The following is a 13,961-nucleotide window of genomic DNA, read 5'->3' as shown; positions in this document are numbered from 1 at the left end:
CCCGACGGGCGGCGTCACGGCTCGGCCGCGGCTGCCCGGGGGATCCGGCGTGTGTGTCCCCAGCCTTTGCTGCATGTCCCCAGCGCTGTTTTAGCCTCACCGGGGTGGGGGTTTAAACGCTTTTTGGGTTTTGAGAGCAGGATGCTGGGGAGCATCTCATCCCGTGGTCCTGCAGAGCATCCCATCTGTGGGGATGGGGAGGAGGAGATGACGGAGGCGGCGGCCAAGGGTGGCGAATCCTCCCGGCCAAAATTAGGGAAGGAAAAAGGTCATCTGGCTGCCAGCGCCCTCCCCTCCCGCCCGGCCGGTCCTCCCGGTACCCGCTATTTATAGGGTGACGGGGATGGGGCTGGGGTGGCCGTGACGGGGCGTTGCGGCCATGTGGAAGAAGAGGCCGTCCACGTATGGCTATGGCGATGCTGCCGCCTTGGCTCGCTCGCCATCCTCCTCCTCCGCTGCTTCGGCCTCGGGTAAGGGCTCGCCGTGCCGCCCGGCGGGCGCTGGCTCTCGCCTTCCCCTTTTTCTTCTGCGTGCTGCTTGTTTGCTGCTTTTTTCCCCTCTTCTTCCCTCGCACCCACCCTTGGAGTGAGGATCAGGGGGAATTTCCCCCAACTAGGGTGTTTTTTGGAGACAGGGACCATTTTTGTCCCCTCCCCGTGGGGACCTGGCATGGTCCCCGCTCAGCCTGACTCATGCTGGTGTCCGGTGACAGTGGCTGGAGCCTGGGGACAAACACGCGATGCTGGGAGGGTCCATCTCAGCTTGCAGCTCCAGACCCAAATCCACCCCCTGCATCATCCAAGTGAAGCAGCTTTCGGGCTGCGGGCTTTCCTTTAGACCAAAAAACCTCTAAAATCGTTATTTTTTGGCATTTTATTAAGTTCTTTTTCCCTGCAGGGGACTCGGAGGAGGAGGACACGGGGTTCCTGGAGGTCACCGTCTCCGACATGAAGCACCCGCCGCCAGAGCTGGGGCCCATGCCCGAGGGGCTGAGCCCGCAGCAGGTGGGTGTGGGTGATTTTTGGGGTTCTCGGGGAGTCACAGCTTCCCCTTGTCCCCGTGATTGAGCAACCAGGGAAAAGGCAAGTCAGCAGAAAACGATGCTGCTGCATCAGCGCTTCTGCAGCGCCCTGTGCCCGCCTCACCCCCCCCAAACTCTCACTTTTTGGGTGGTGGGGACAACAACTGAGCCCCAGTTTCATCGCAGGTGGTTCGGCGGCACATCCTCGGCTCCATCGTGCAGAGCGAGCGAAGCTACGTGGACTCCCTAAAACGCATCCTGCAGGTGGGGAACCCCCTTTTTTAAAGTATTTTTTTGGGGGGGGCACACAGGGATGCAGGGGATGCTGATGCCCCAGCATCTCCTGCAGGATTACAGGAACCCGCTGCTGGAGATGGAGCCGAAGGTGCTGAGCGCTCGCAAGTGCCAGGTGGTGTTTTTTCGGCTGAAGGAGATCCTGCAGTGCCACTCCATGTTCCAGATCGCCCTTGCCTCCCGTGTGGCCGAGTGGGACACGGCAGAGAAGATCGGGGACCTCTTCGTGGCCTCGGTAGGAGGAAAAATCAGGGGAACCCCTTAAACCACCCCCTGGATCCCTCTCAATGATCACAGTGCAGGGTGTGGAGGGTTAAAGCGATGCGTCCCTGACTTGGGGTACGACCAGCATCCTCAGCATCGCTCCAAAAACACACCAGCACCCCTACGCTTTGCCGAACCCCCCCATTTTTTGGGGGTGTCATCGTGGTTCTCCTCCCGCCCTCTCCCCAGTTCTCCAAGTCGATGGTGCTGGACGTCTACAGCGACTATGTCAACAACTTCACCACCGCCATGTCCCTCATCAAGAAGGCTTGTCTCACCAAACCCGCCTTCCTCGACTTCCTCAAGGTCAGCAGCACCCAAACACGAGTGCATGGTGCCGCCGGTCACTGTTATGGGTGAAAACTTCTCTCTTTTTGCCTCCCTTTCCCTGCCGTAGAAGAGGCAGATGGCCAGTGCCGACCGCGTCACGCTCTACGGGCTGATGGTGAAGCCCATCCAGAGGTTCCCTCAATTCATCCTGCTCCTGCAGGTACGGGTGGGGGGTTCCTGCACCCACCTCCCTTTGCACCCTATTTTTCGCAGCCTGGATGCTTTGGCAAACATTTTAGCAAGGGGCATGTTTTTGGGTTGGCATCTTGGGACCATCCCAAGGATCACCTTCCAAGCTTCGATTTTGGAGGTGCTGCAAGCGCTTCTAATTGTAGCATCTCCAACAGGTCTCATGTGGGGTTTTTTTTGGGGTGTCTTTTGTCCCCCATCCCAGGACATGCTGAAAAACACCCCCAAGGGCCATGCGGACCGTCTGTCCCTCCAGCTGGCCCTCACCGAGCTGGAGACGTTGGCGGAGAAGCTCAATGAGCAAAAGCGTTTGGCCGACCAAGTTGCCGAAATCCAGCAGCTCTGCAAGAGCATCAGCGACCGCAGCAGCCTCAACAAGGTGGGTCCTTTGGCCTCACGCCCTCATCCTCGCTGTAGGGTGTTGAGCTTTGCAGCCTCGAGCTTCCTCTTTGTTTCAGGATCCCCATTTTCGCTGAAAGGATGTTGAGTAAAAGCAAATCTGGAGGCTGGCACGGGGAAATTCCCCTCCAGGGAAAAGTGAGGATGAGATGTTGTCTCACCCGCCTGATTTTGCAATTGTTGGTGAAAAGCAAAACAAAAGCAAACCTTAAATGAAGCTCTTGCGACACATCCTGGGCAGGGGACAAAAACCGCAGCGGGACACCCGCCAGCTCAGTCCTGCGATTGGGATTTAGGGTCAGGGGATGAAAAGAGACCCAAGAAAGGGCTGAAAAAGGGTCGTGTTGGTCCTCTAGGGCTCTGCTGTCTCCATGGTTGGACATACAGGGTGCAAAGGGCTTTTGCATCAGAGCATGTCTCACATCTGTCTCTGCAGAGCTCAGGGCTGTGTGTGCTCCTGGTTGGAGGAAAATCCTCACAATAAGGGCATAATAATAAGGGAAAAGCAACCCAAATTCTGGGGCAGGAGGCTCAGAAAAGCCCCCAGGCTGAGTCCCCGCCCTTTTCCATCCCCTCCGCAGCTGCTGAGCTCGGGGCAGCGGCAGCTCCTGCTCTGCGAGACGCTGACGGAGACGGTGTACGGAGACCGGGGGCAGCTCATCAAGTCCAAGGAGCGGAAGGTTTTCCTCCTCAACGACATGCTGGTCTGCGCCAACATCAACTTCAAGTACGTGCTGGCGGCCCCCACACCCCCAAAAATCACTTTGCAAAGCGGTGATGTAGCAAGTATCTCCCTTCCCCACCTCGATTTTGGGCTCACTGGGGTTTGTTAGACCCCAAGGGCTTTTAAAACCATCCCAGCTTGTTTTGGAGGGGGAACCCACCTGATTTGGGGTTGCTTTGCATCCCACTTTTGGTAGAAGCTCCATCCCCTGGTGCTGTTGGGTCCCTGAGCCAGCGCAGGGTCCAGGACCCCCGGGCTTGGTGGAGGTTGATGATGCAAACCCCTCCTTCAGCTCCCCATAATACCACTTTATTAATGATTTTTCCCCTCTTGCAGGCCGGTGAACCCAGGGTAGGTGCTGCGCATGGTCTGCAGTGGTTGCGTGCCCCATGTTTGGGGGTGCAGGCGTGCAGTGGTGCATGGAGTGGGGTTGCAAAATGCGCTTTCCAAGAGCTTACAGAGCAAACCGCAGCACTTGCTGATACACTGACAGACTTTTTTTGTGTCCTCCCTCGGCAGAGGCCAGATGGAAATCAGCAGCTTGGTGCCCCTGGGTCCCAAATACGTGGTGAAGTGGAGCACGGCCCTCCCACAGGTCCAGGTGGTGGAGGTGGGACAGGAGAGCGGCGCCTACGACAAAGACAACGTCGTCATCCACAACGCTGGGGCCAAGAAACACGCGCCGGCCGGGCAGGCTTCGCACAGTGAGCACCCAACCCTTGGGCTGGTTGCAGTGGAATGGGATGGAGAATTTCTTCATGGTCCTCATTTCTTTATTTCTTCACCCAAGATAAAGTCTACTTGGGGCCACCGCGGCTCTTCCAGGAGCTGCAGGACCTGCAGAAGGACCTGGCAGTGGTGGAGCAGATCACCCTTCTCATCAGCACCTTGCATGGCACCTACCAGGTACCTCTGTACGGGCAAGCTCGTGATTTGGGTACAACCAACCCTGGGGGCTTTGCGATAACCATGTGGTTCCTCAGGGACCACCATCCTCATCCTCCTGAACCCCATGGGTGAAATTTGGGGATGAATCAGGCTTGTTTTGGAGGTTCTTCCATGATTTGAGTTTTTCCTCCAGAACCTGAACATGACAGTGGCCCAGGACTGGTGCTTGGCCTTGCAGAGGATGATGAAGGTGAAGGAGGAGGAGATCCACTCCGCCAACAAGTGCCGCCTCCGTCTCCTGCTGCCTGGGAAGCCGGATAAGTGAGTTTATGAATCACGGGTGGGTTCTTCCCTCCCTGGGGAGGAGGAAGAGGCGGAAGATCAACCTGGTGATGCTCTTCCTACACAGGTCTGGCCGCCCCATCAGTGTCATGGTTGTGTTCATCACCCCCAACCCCTTGAGCAAGATCTCCTGGGTCAACCGCCTGCACTTGGCCAAGATAGGACTGCGTGAGTAGCGTGTTGCTCACCCTCACCCTGGCTTTGAAAAGCCAAATCTGGGAGTCAGGAGCAGGTTTGTTCAGAGAGGTGGTGGATGAACCATCCCTGGAGACATCCCAGGCCAGGCTGGACGGGGCTCTGAGCAACCTGAGCTGGTGAAGATGTCCCTGCTCATGGACTGGGTGACCTTTGAAGGTCCCTTCAACCCAAAATATTCTATGATTCTGTGACTTGTATTGCTCCGAGCAGCCTGACACGAAACAGGGCAGGGCAAAAAATTCAGAGCAAGGGGCTGGAGGACACTTTGGGGGTTTGTATGGTGGAAAATGCTGGGAATCGGTAATTCTGCCTCAAAACGCTTTGTGTTTTGCTGCTCTCACTGGCAGGGCTGAACAGCTTTCCATAGAACAGGATGAATAAGCGAAGGAGGAGCCGACCCTCCTGCCGCTTCCCCACCCCTATCCCTATGTAAATCCACCAGCTGCTGCAGAAACAACAACAACAAAAAGTTTAATGGAAGAAAGCAAAAAACCATCATTTGAAACTCTATTTGAGTGCTCAGATCCCCCTGGGCTGCAACTATTTTTGATTCTCTTGTTTTTAACAGTTTATGTATTTGTTTGTTTTTTTTTTAAATCTGGGATGCCTGGGGGATAATCCTGTACCCATGAGTTAGAAATGAAAACACATTAAAGCCTAATGTGAAGAAACACATTAGGATGTGCTTTTTTCCCCCTTTTTACATATATATTATTTGGGTTTGGGGCTGTTTTTGCTGCTGCTTGAGGCAGTTGCTTGGCCGGGCACCACGCGATAATTTGGAGAAAAGGGGTGAGATGTTCCCCAAGTCCACATATGATGATATTTTGGGGTTGGAGATGAGGACTCTGCACCCCAAATTACTAATTTTGGGGTCCCACTGGGAAAGGGGGAGATGCTGGGGGGTGTTTTGGCCAAATCTGACCTCTCTGCTGGCTGCAGGGGAGGAGAACCAGCCGGGCTGGCTCTGTCCCGATGAAGATAAGAAGAGCAAAGCTCCGTTCTGGTGCCCCATCCTCTCCTGCCACATGCCCGCCTTCTCCAAAGCCCTCGACCTGCAGGTAAGAACCACAACCAACCTCTTCTCCAACCCCCCGGCACCTTCTGCCCCTTTACATCCATCTTTTTGGGGGGAAAAGGCAGAAATCCCACAGTGGATGGGCTGGGGTCACCAAGCTGGTTGCAAGGATAGAAATTCACACAATCCAGCCTGGAAAATTAAAAATACAAGCTGAGCTTTGGCTGGATCTTGATTTTTGGGGTGTGCGCTGTTACCCGGTGTGTGTTGGATTAATTTGGGGGTGTTGCACCCGCCGTGTACTCCGGTTTCTCCCCCAGCTCGGCGCCGCGGTGCACAACCCCGTGCAATCCTCTCTGCTGGGCTTCTCCGCCATCAGCACCTCGCTGCCACAGGGCTACCTCTGGGTGAGCAAAACAACCCCAAAATGGGGCTAAAAACCCCAAGTTTGGGTCATATTGGCTGGGGATAACACCCATTGTCTGCTTTGCACAGGTTGGGGGTGGCCAGGAAGGCGCAGGGGGGCAGGTGGAGATCTTCTCCCTGAACCGTGCTGTGCCGCGGACGGTGAAATCCTTCCCAGTGGCATCACCGGTGCTGTGCATGGAGTACATCCCCGAGGCGGGGGACGATGGGGACACCCAGGAACCCCGACCCACCACCGAACAACCCCCCACGTCCCCACATCCCACTGTCTGCTTGGGCTTGCGGGACGGCAGGTGAGTCTGTGTCTTACCCATCCATCCATCCATCCATCCATCCATCCATCCTTGGGTACCGGCACCTTGGGGACCACCAGCATCTCCTGCATCTTGTCCCAATGTGTTGTCCCCTGTTGTCGCCACCATCTGCTTGGGCTTGTGGGACAGCAGATGAGTCTGTGTCTTCTCCATCCATCCATCCATCCATCCATCCTTGGGTACCAACACCTTAGGGACCACCAGCATCTCCTGCATCTTGTCCCCTCCTGTTGTCCCCACCGTCCGCTTGGGCTTGTGGGGAGGGCAGGCGAGTCCATGTCTTCTCCATCCCATCCGTCCATCCCATCCATTCTATCCATCCATCCATCCCATCCATCCATCCTCGGGTACCAGCACCTTGGGGACCACCAGCATCTCCTGCATCTTGTCCCCGCCGTGTTGTCCCCTCAGCATCGCGGTCTACGGCAGCGTGGACACGGGGACGCAATGTTTATTGACCTGCAAAAGTCCGGGCATGCAACCCGTCCTCTGCTTGAAGCACAGCCCCGAGTTCCTGTTCGCCGGGTTGCAGGATGGGACCGTGGCCGCCTACCCCAGGAATAACGGTAAGGACGTCCCCTTGTGCCTTTCTGGACAAGATTTTGGGTGGGACACCCTAAAAAATATAGGGATTGGGAAGTTCTATGAGCTGGCGAGACGTGTTGGCTGCTAAAATGGTGATAAAAGCACCATTTTTCACTTTATTTGGACTAGATGATCTTTCGAGGTCCCTTCTAATCCGTAACATTCTTGTAGCCCAGGGTGGGTTTAAAAATGCTATTTTGCATTTAAGAAGTGCTATCTTATTTTAAAAATGTTCTTTTGCATTGCTAGGGTGAATGCAAGAGGTTTTGGGGGAAAATATGTAGAAAACAGTCCTGGCAAGGGGGTGATATGTAGCAAAGGGTTTGCTTAGGGGGTGGTTGCACCCAGGGAAGGGTCTGATGCTGCGATGCACAAGGACTCAGGGCTTTTAGCTTAAATATAATCACCTTATTGCTGCTATAAACCAAAACCCCACTCATGCAAGTCCCTTCTCCTTTATTAGCTTCATTTTTGGGTTGGTTTTCCCTGGTTTCGGCTCAGCCCAAGGCTGGAGCTTGACTGCTCCCTGGGCTGTTAATACCTTTGCTTCATCACTAGAGGGTAGGAAAGAGCCTCAAATAACGTGCTGGATTGGCCTATTTTTGGACAAAAACCTCTCATTTACTTTGAGAAAACCCTCAGCGAGCAGCACTCAGGCCAGACCAGAGTCAGTAAAGCTATTTAAATTGAATTTTGGGGTGCTGCGCCTCCCCTTCCCCACCCTATAGCAACCGTACAATCCAATTAATGAAGTGGCTTTAATTTAATCTCGATTGCATAAATGCACAGAGAAAATAATGAGCTGCTGGCAGGGCTGCGAGGTGAGGTTTGTAATCTTATCCCCATCTTTTTGGAATGCAAAAGCTTTCCCGAAATAGCTCGATTTTCAGGTGAAAATGAGGATCTGCTGCAAGGCGGCCGAGTTGTAAACTCCTGCTGGTGGGAGCAGAGGTCCCAGCGCTCAAAAGGCTCTTTTAGCCCTCGGATCTTGTGGTTTTATTTAAAAAAAATGGCATTTGGAATAAGAAAAGGAGAACAATTATCTCTTGAAGCTGCTCAGCTGCCACCGGTGGTGAATTTATCCAAATCCAGCCTGGATGCGGTTCATAGAGACACTAGATCAGCTCTGGAGCGTCAATTCAAGAGCAAATCAATTGTAAAAAAGAAAAGGGTGTATTATTGGCTTTTGAGACAAGGAACGTGCCCGAGTGTTGCAGGTGGTGCTGCTAAAAAGCTGCTTGCGTGGGGGCAAAGCATTTTGGGAGGGTTGGAATAGGGGGTGCGAGCTCCCCGCATCCTTTCGCTTCTGGCATTAAGATGCTCGGAGGTGGCACTGAGGACACCAGGGGCTCACAGTTACTTAGGGTGGAATATTGTGTCCAGCTGTGGCCCCTCAGTTCCAGCAGGACAGGGAACTGCTGCAGAGAGTCCAGCGCAGCCACCAAGATGCTGGAGGGAGTGGAGCATCTCCCGTGTGAGGAAAGGCTGAGGGAGCTGGGGCTCTGGAGCTGGACAAGAGGACACTGAGGGGGGACTCATTCCTGGGGATCAAGATGGAAAGGGGGAGTGTCAGGAGGACGGAGCCAGGCTCTTCTGGTGACAACCAGTGACAGGACAAGGGGCAATGGGTGCAAACTGGAACACAGGAGGTTCCACTGAAAGAGGAGAAGAAACTTGTTGGGGGTGAGGGTGGCAGAGCCTGGCCCAGGCTGCCCAGGGAGGTTGTGGAGTCTCCTTCTGTGCAGACATTCCAACCCGCCTGGACACCTTCCTGTGTAACCTCATCTGGGTGTTCCTGCTCCATGGGGGGATTGCACTGGATGAGCTTTCCAGGGCCCTTCCAACCCCTGACACTCTGGGATTCATCATTCAAAAAATGCTTTTTTCCTTAAAAAATTCTCTTTTCTGAGCATCTTCTTGCCCCGGTTTGCGTTGCAGGGGGCCTGTGGGATGTGGGGGAGCAGCCTGCCCGCCTGGCCGTGGGGACCGGGCCCGTGCGTGTCCTCCTGACACTGGACGAGACGCTGTGGGCCAGCTGTGACAACCAGGTCACCGTCCTCGATGCCACCAGCCTCCATGCACAGGTAGGGAGCAGCACCGGGACCCCCTGTGTCGCATCCACCGTGGGTTTTTGGGGGGGTCAGAGTGCTTTGAACCCCATAACGCACACCCCTGCCTGTGCAATGACCTTTATTGCTGCTGCTTTGCTGCTTTTCATCACTTTTGGGTCCCTTCCCTCATAGGAGGAGGATGCTGAACCATCTCCCTCTCTAAACAGAAAATGTTGACAAGTCCCTTATTTTATTTTATTTTTTATAAAGAAACCCTTTCTCCCACCTTTAATTTTCACATTTAGTGCCCAAACTTACTTTGCATGTATTAGCTGTCGTAAACCCAGCCTAACGGCGATGCCGGAGATGAATAATGCATCGGGGACTAGATTCGTTTTCAGGCTCTGATTTTTATTTATGACAGAGGCCGGGTGGGAATTTTTGCAGAAGAAAAGTGATGGAGGAGGAAAAAATATCCAGGGATACAGGAGGATTGGTGTAAATGGTACTTGGTGTAATGGGGTCTGCCTGGAATGAACCATCAGGGGATAAACCCCACGTGGGGTGGGGAAATTGCCTCAAAGTCTCTATCTGCCCCAATTTTGTGTGAGTTTTTGGGGAGATGTGCTCTGCAGGTCATTTCAGGAAGGGGGTGAATAGCCACTCCTCTTTCTTTTAATATATAAAGCAAATTTTAAGGCAAAAAAATGTTTCAAAGCCATAGGAGAAATGCAGGCGAAGCTACTGCGTGGAGGTTTCTCCCTCAGTGATTTAATCCTTATGCGTTAATGTGAGTTTTTACTGTGGGAATCTGCAGCAAGGGCAATTTTTGATGCAAAAAGGCGTCTTTTTCCTGCATTTTGCATCCCATGTCTGATGGGGAAACGCTCCAGTGGGGAAACTGGAAGCAGATGGGCCCATTTTTGACCCCCAAATGGCTCTTGCGGGGGGGCTGAGCCTTTTATCGCTGATTTTTGTGGTTGGGGTTAAGCAGGAAGGTCTTGTCCCACCTTGGGATTTGGGGCTGGTTTTGGTCACTCTGGTCCCCTCCCTGTGCAGTTTTGCAGCAATTTTAGGGATAGACCCTTTGATTTCTTTTTGAAATTCCCGATTTTGGCAGCAAACCTTCGAGGCCCACCCGGACGCGGGCGCCAGCGTCACACACATGGTCAAGGCGGGCAGCGGCGTCTGGATGGCCTTTTCCTCGGGGTCCTCCATCCGCCTCTTCCACACCGAGACGCTGGAGCACCTGCAGGAGATCAACATCGCCACCAAGACCACCTTCGTCCTGCCCGGTGGGTCCTGCTTTCCCTCACTTCTTAATTGCAATGAATGGGCGGGTTGGGGCATCGCCCCCTGGATGTGTTGCTTGGGTTTGTGGTTGTGATTTGCAGAGGAACTGTGAGAGGAATTTGTTGTGTAAAGGTTTGAGCTTGGACATCTGGGGTCTCTGCTTGTGGATGGTGGGGATGGAGCTGGTGGCATCTCTGCAGCTGCATGTGCATCACAGGATCAGCAAATCATGGAACAGTTTGGGTTGAAGGGACCTTCCCAGCTCACCCAGCCCATGAGCAGGGACATCTTCACCAGCTCAGGTTGCTCAGAGCCCCGTCCAGCCTGGCCTGGGATGTCTCCAGGGACGGTTCATCCACCACCTCTCTGGCCAACCTGGGCCAGGCTCTCACCACCCTCAGGGCCAACAATATCATTATATACACCCTGAATCTCCCTCCTTTAGTTTAAAACCATCGCCCCTTGTCCTATCGCAACAGCCCCTACTGAAGAGTGTGTCCCCATCTTTCTCATCGGCCCCTTTTAAGTACAGAAAGGCCACTATAGGATCGCCCCAGAGCTTCTCCTCTCCAGGCTGAACATCCCAGCTCTCTCAGCCTGTCTTCACAGGGAGATGCACCCATGCACCCCATCTTTACACCTCTGCTCCTGTGCTTTATCTGTGTGCCCCACTTTTGTGCATATCCATCCACTCACTCCATCCTTGCACCATCTCTGCACCCATGTGTCCATCCGTGCATCCCACCTTTGCATCCGCACACCCCATATTTGCACGTGTGCTTGCAGCCACGTATCCTTTTCTTGTCCCTCTGCACCCCGCGCTTGCACACGCGCCTGCATCCTTGCACCCCACCTTTGCACCCGTGCATCCACACACCCCATTTTTCACACTTCTGTGCATCCTTGTGTGCATCCACCTCTTCATCCCCATGCATGTGTCCTTGCACCTGTTTTCATCTCCTTGCACACATCCTTGCACACATCCTTGCACCCACTTTCATCTCCTTGCACCCATCCTTGCACCCATTTTCATTTCCTTGCACCCCATCCTTGCCCCTGTTTTCACCTCCTTGCACGCATCCTTGCCCCCCATCCTCTCACCCATGTGTGCACCCCATGACCACTGCCCTGTGCACCCCATTTTCCCCCATCCAGCACCATTTCCTATCCACCCATCCTGCTCTCACCCACCCCGCACTTGCCAGGTTGTCTCCCGCCTTGTTCCAGCTACCGAACGATATAATTGCGTAATTAGTTATAAGCGCGATACTCATGTAAGTCGCTTTTTCTTTTTTTTTTTTCCTCTTTTTTTAAGGGCATGTTAAAATATTTATCACTTCCTTTTCTTCCCGGGCGAGCGAGCGTTGGGTATTAATGCGTTTTTGAACTCGCGCTCCCTCATCCTTTTTAACTCGACAGGTCATTAATAAAGTCCTCCCGGAGAAACCGGAGTTGCAGATATATTGCTTCGCCGAGTCCGACGCCACGCAGCGCTAAGTCCCGGCAATCAAATATTCATTTGCCATTAGAAGTCTCACTTTTTCTCTTTCTTTTTTCCCCCCTCCTTTTTTTATTTAGTTGTATTTGCTCTCCTTGGCATGGAGATCTGTGTGCAAATACGCCGCTTGGTTTTGGGGCGACTTCGGAGCGTGTTCTTCACGATAAACACACTGGTTATTGGTTCTATGGGAAGATGCTGCTGCAAAATCATCCCTCATCCTTCTGCTTTTGTCACAGGTCAAAAGCACGTCCGTGTCACCAGCCTCCTCATCTGCCAGGGGTCGCTTTGGGTGGGCACCGACCAGGGCATCATTGTGCTGCTGCCCGTGCCCCGCTTGGAGGGCATCCCCAAAATCACCGGTGAGTGCCCCAAAACACCCTCCCTATGTGGATTCAACCTTATTTTGGGGCTTGGTTTTAACAAAACTCTTCTTCTTTTGGCCAGGAAAAGGGATGGTGTCCCTCAACGGCCACGGTGGCCCCGTGGAGTTCTTGGCGGTGGCGTTGAGCACCCTGGCGCCCGACGTGCTAAAAGGCGACCAGGAGGAGGAAGAGGAAGGTGAAGATGAGAAACCCCCTGAACTGGATGGGCCCCCACCTCGAGAAATGAGGAAAAAGGGGATTTTATTACAATATCGCCTCCGATCCACCTCGCACCTCCCCGGGCAGCTGCTGTCGGTGCGGGAAGCACCCGCGGGTGTCGCGCCGGCGCACACCGAGGAGGACGGTTCCATCTACGAGATGGCCGATGACCCCGATATCTGGGTGCGGAGCCGACCCTGCGCCCGTGACGCCCCCCGCAAGGAGATTTCCTCGGTCGCCATCATTTCGGGGGGCCGGGGGTACCGTAACTTCAGCCCCGAATCGCCGCGCCGGGGGGGAGATGCCGACAGCACTTTGCTCATCTGGCAGCTCCCCTTGATGCTATAGCACCCGGGACCCCCCCATCCACCTGGCACCTACCTCAGAAAACCACCCGAAAGCTGCCGGGGGTGGTCCTGCCCTGGGTACATCACCCTTGGTTTAAGGAGGAGAAAACTGAATTATGGGGTGTTTTTTTTCCCCCCAAAACCAGCTTTGTGCATGGGGAGAGGGGATTTTTTTAGCGGTGGGAGCGGCGACCTCCCTGCGGGCTTTGGAGGTGCCGGCTCTTCAACCGAAGGCGTCTGTGTGTCTGCGTGTGAATATATATATATAATATATATATATATAAATATGATGTATATTATTACCTGTATAAAGAAGGAATCTGTATATATTGAGGCAACTCAGAGATGCAGGAATAGCGGTTGGGAGCGCTCAGCGGGTGCCGGCTGCGCTGAAATGGGGGTTTTGCTGAAATAGCCCTTTTTTTTGACTTTGAATCGAGGATAATGGTACCAAAATCCCCTGGTTTTGGGAGCTGAGTACATGTGCTTTCCAGAGGGAAATAAATTTTGGGAGCATGGAAATAAATCCTGTAGGAATCAGCATGTTTCCTTGCAGTATTTTGTAACCAGGTTTGGCTCATGTCAATGTTTTCCCTCCCTTGATTCAACAACAGCATCCCAAGGGGTTAATATAGATCCTCAAAAATCAATATGAAGCCCCAAAGTGCTCTTTTCCCCCCCCCCAAAATGGTGTGGGATGGATGGAAAAATGGCCAGAAGGATGCAGCCCATCCCCTGCATCTCTGGTACCCAAAGCTCCTCTGTCCCCAAAGAGAAACCCGGAGCCAGGGAGGTGGAAACTTGTCCGAGGACTAAATCAATTTATAATGCATTCCTCTAACCGCCTTCAATTTGATTTTCATTTGTAGCATTACAATCATCAGATTGATATTCCCAGCCGCTCAACCTTGAAATGGGACGGCGCGGCCCCTGCTGCCGAGGAGCCAAGATTATCCGCCTTGCACCGCTTTCCCAGTATTTTCCTAATTAGCCATCAAATGTGCTTTGCTGGGTTTTTTTCTTTCTTTGCCCTTAAAGTCTTTGCTGATCAAGTTTTCTCCCCATCTCAGCTGCACGACACCGGGGTTGTGGAGTTTTCGGACCAGCCGTGCAGCATCCCGCATCCCAAGGACCACGAGCATCCTCGCGAGCATCTGGGATGCCCATGGGAAGGATGGCGAGGAGCTCATGGCTTT

The 13,961-nt window shown here is 53.6% G+C and overlaps 1 protein-coding gene across 16 annotated transcripts in view; it reads left to right on the top strand.

Moving 5' to 3' along the window:
- Positions 1 to 13,305, top strand: part of ARHGEF10L (Rho guanine nucleotide exchange factor 10 like) — a 29,082-nt gene extending 15,777 nt beyond the window's left edge. For 9 of the 16 annotated variants that reach the window (XM_065038127.1, XM_065038130.1, XM_065038128.1 and 6 more), the window contains 20 exons: positions 898 to 1,004; positions 1,208 to 1,285; positions 1,371 to 1,550; positions 1,769 to 1,885; positions 1,977 to 2,069; positions 2,304 to 2,477; positions 3,079 to 3,224; positions 3,558 to 3,572; positions 3,741 to 3,925; positions 4,012 to 4,127; positions 4,303 to 4,430; positions 4,519 to 4,619; positions 5,592 to 5,710; positions 5,988 to 6,074; positions 6,163 to 6,386; positions 6,819 to 6,973; positions 8,931 to 9,076; positions 10,164 to 10,338; positions 12,074 to 12,196; positions 12,282 to 13,305. In XM_065038127.1, coding sequence (XP_064894199.1) covers positions 898 to 1,004; positions 1,208 to 1,285; positions 1,371 to 1,550; positions 1,769 to 1,885; positions 1,977 to 2,069; positions 2,304 to 2,477; positions 3,079 to 3,224; positions 3,558 to 3,572; positions 3,741 to 3,925; positions 4,012 to 4,127; positions 4,303 to 4,430; positions 4,519 to 4,619; positions 5,592 to 5,710; positions 5,988 to 6,074; positions 6,163 to 6,386; positions 6,819 to 6,973; positions 8,931 to 9,076; positions 10,164 to 10,338; positions 12,074 to 12,196; positions 12,282 to 12,766 — 2,954 coding nt within the window. In that variant the 3' untranslated portion in view covers positions 12,767 to 13,305. Of the gene's footprint in view, positions 1 to 41; positions 471 to 897; positions 1,005 to 1,207; positions 1,286 to 1,370; positions 1,551 to 1,768; positions 1,886 to 1,976; positions 2,070 to 2,303; positions 2,478 to 3,078; positions 3,225 to 3,557; positions 3,573 to 3,740; positions 3,926 to 4,011; positions 4,128 to 4,302; positions 4,431 to 4,518; positions 4,620 to 5,591; positions 5,711 to 5,987; positions 6,075 to 6,162; positions 6,387 to 6,818; positions 6,974 to 8,930; positions 9,077 to 10,163; positions 10,339 to 12,073; positions 12,197 to 12,281 lie in introns of those variants that run through there. The other 7 variants (XM_021295239.2, XM_065038131.1, XM_065038136.1 and 4 more) reach the window with 3 other exon arrangements.
- Positions 13,306 to 13,961: the final 656 nt, after the last annotated feature.

Source organism: Columba livia, chromosome 21 (genome assembly GCF_036013475.1).
Source record: "Columba livia isolate bColLiv1 breed racing homer chromosome 21, bColLiv1.pat.W.v2, whole genome shotgun sequence".
Lineage (NCBI taxonomy): Eukaryota > Metazoa > Chordata > Aves > Columbiformes > Columbidae > Columba > Columba livia.
Note: the sequence above shows the minus strand (reverse complement) of the source record. Positions and strands in the feature narration are given on the sequence as shown.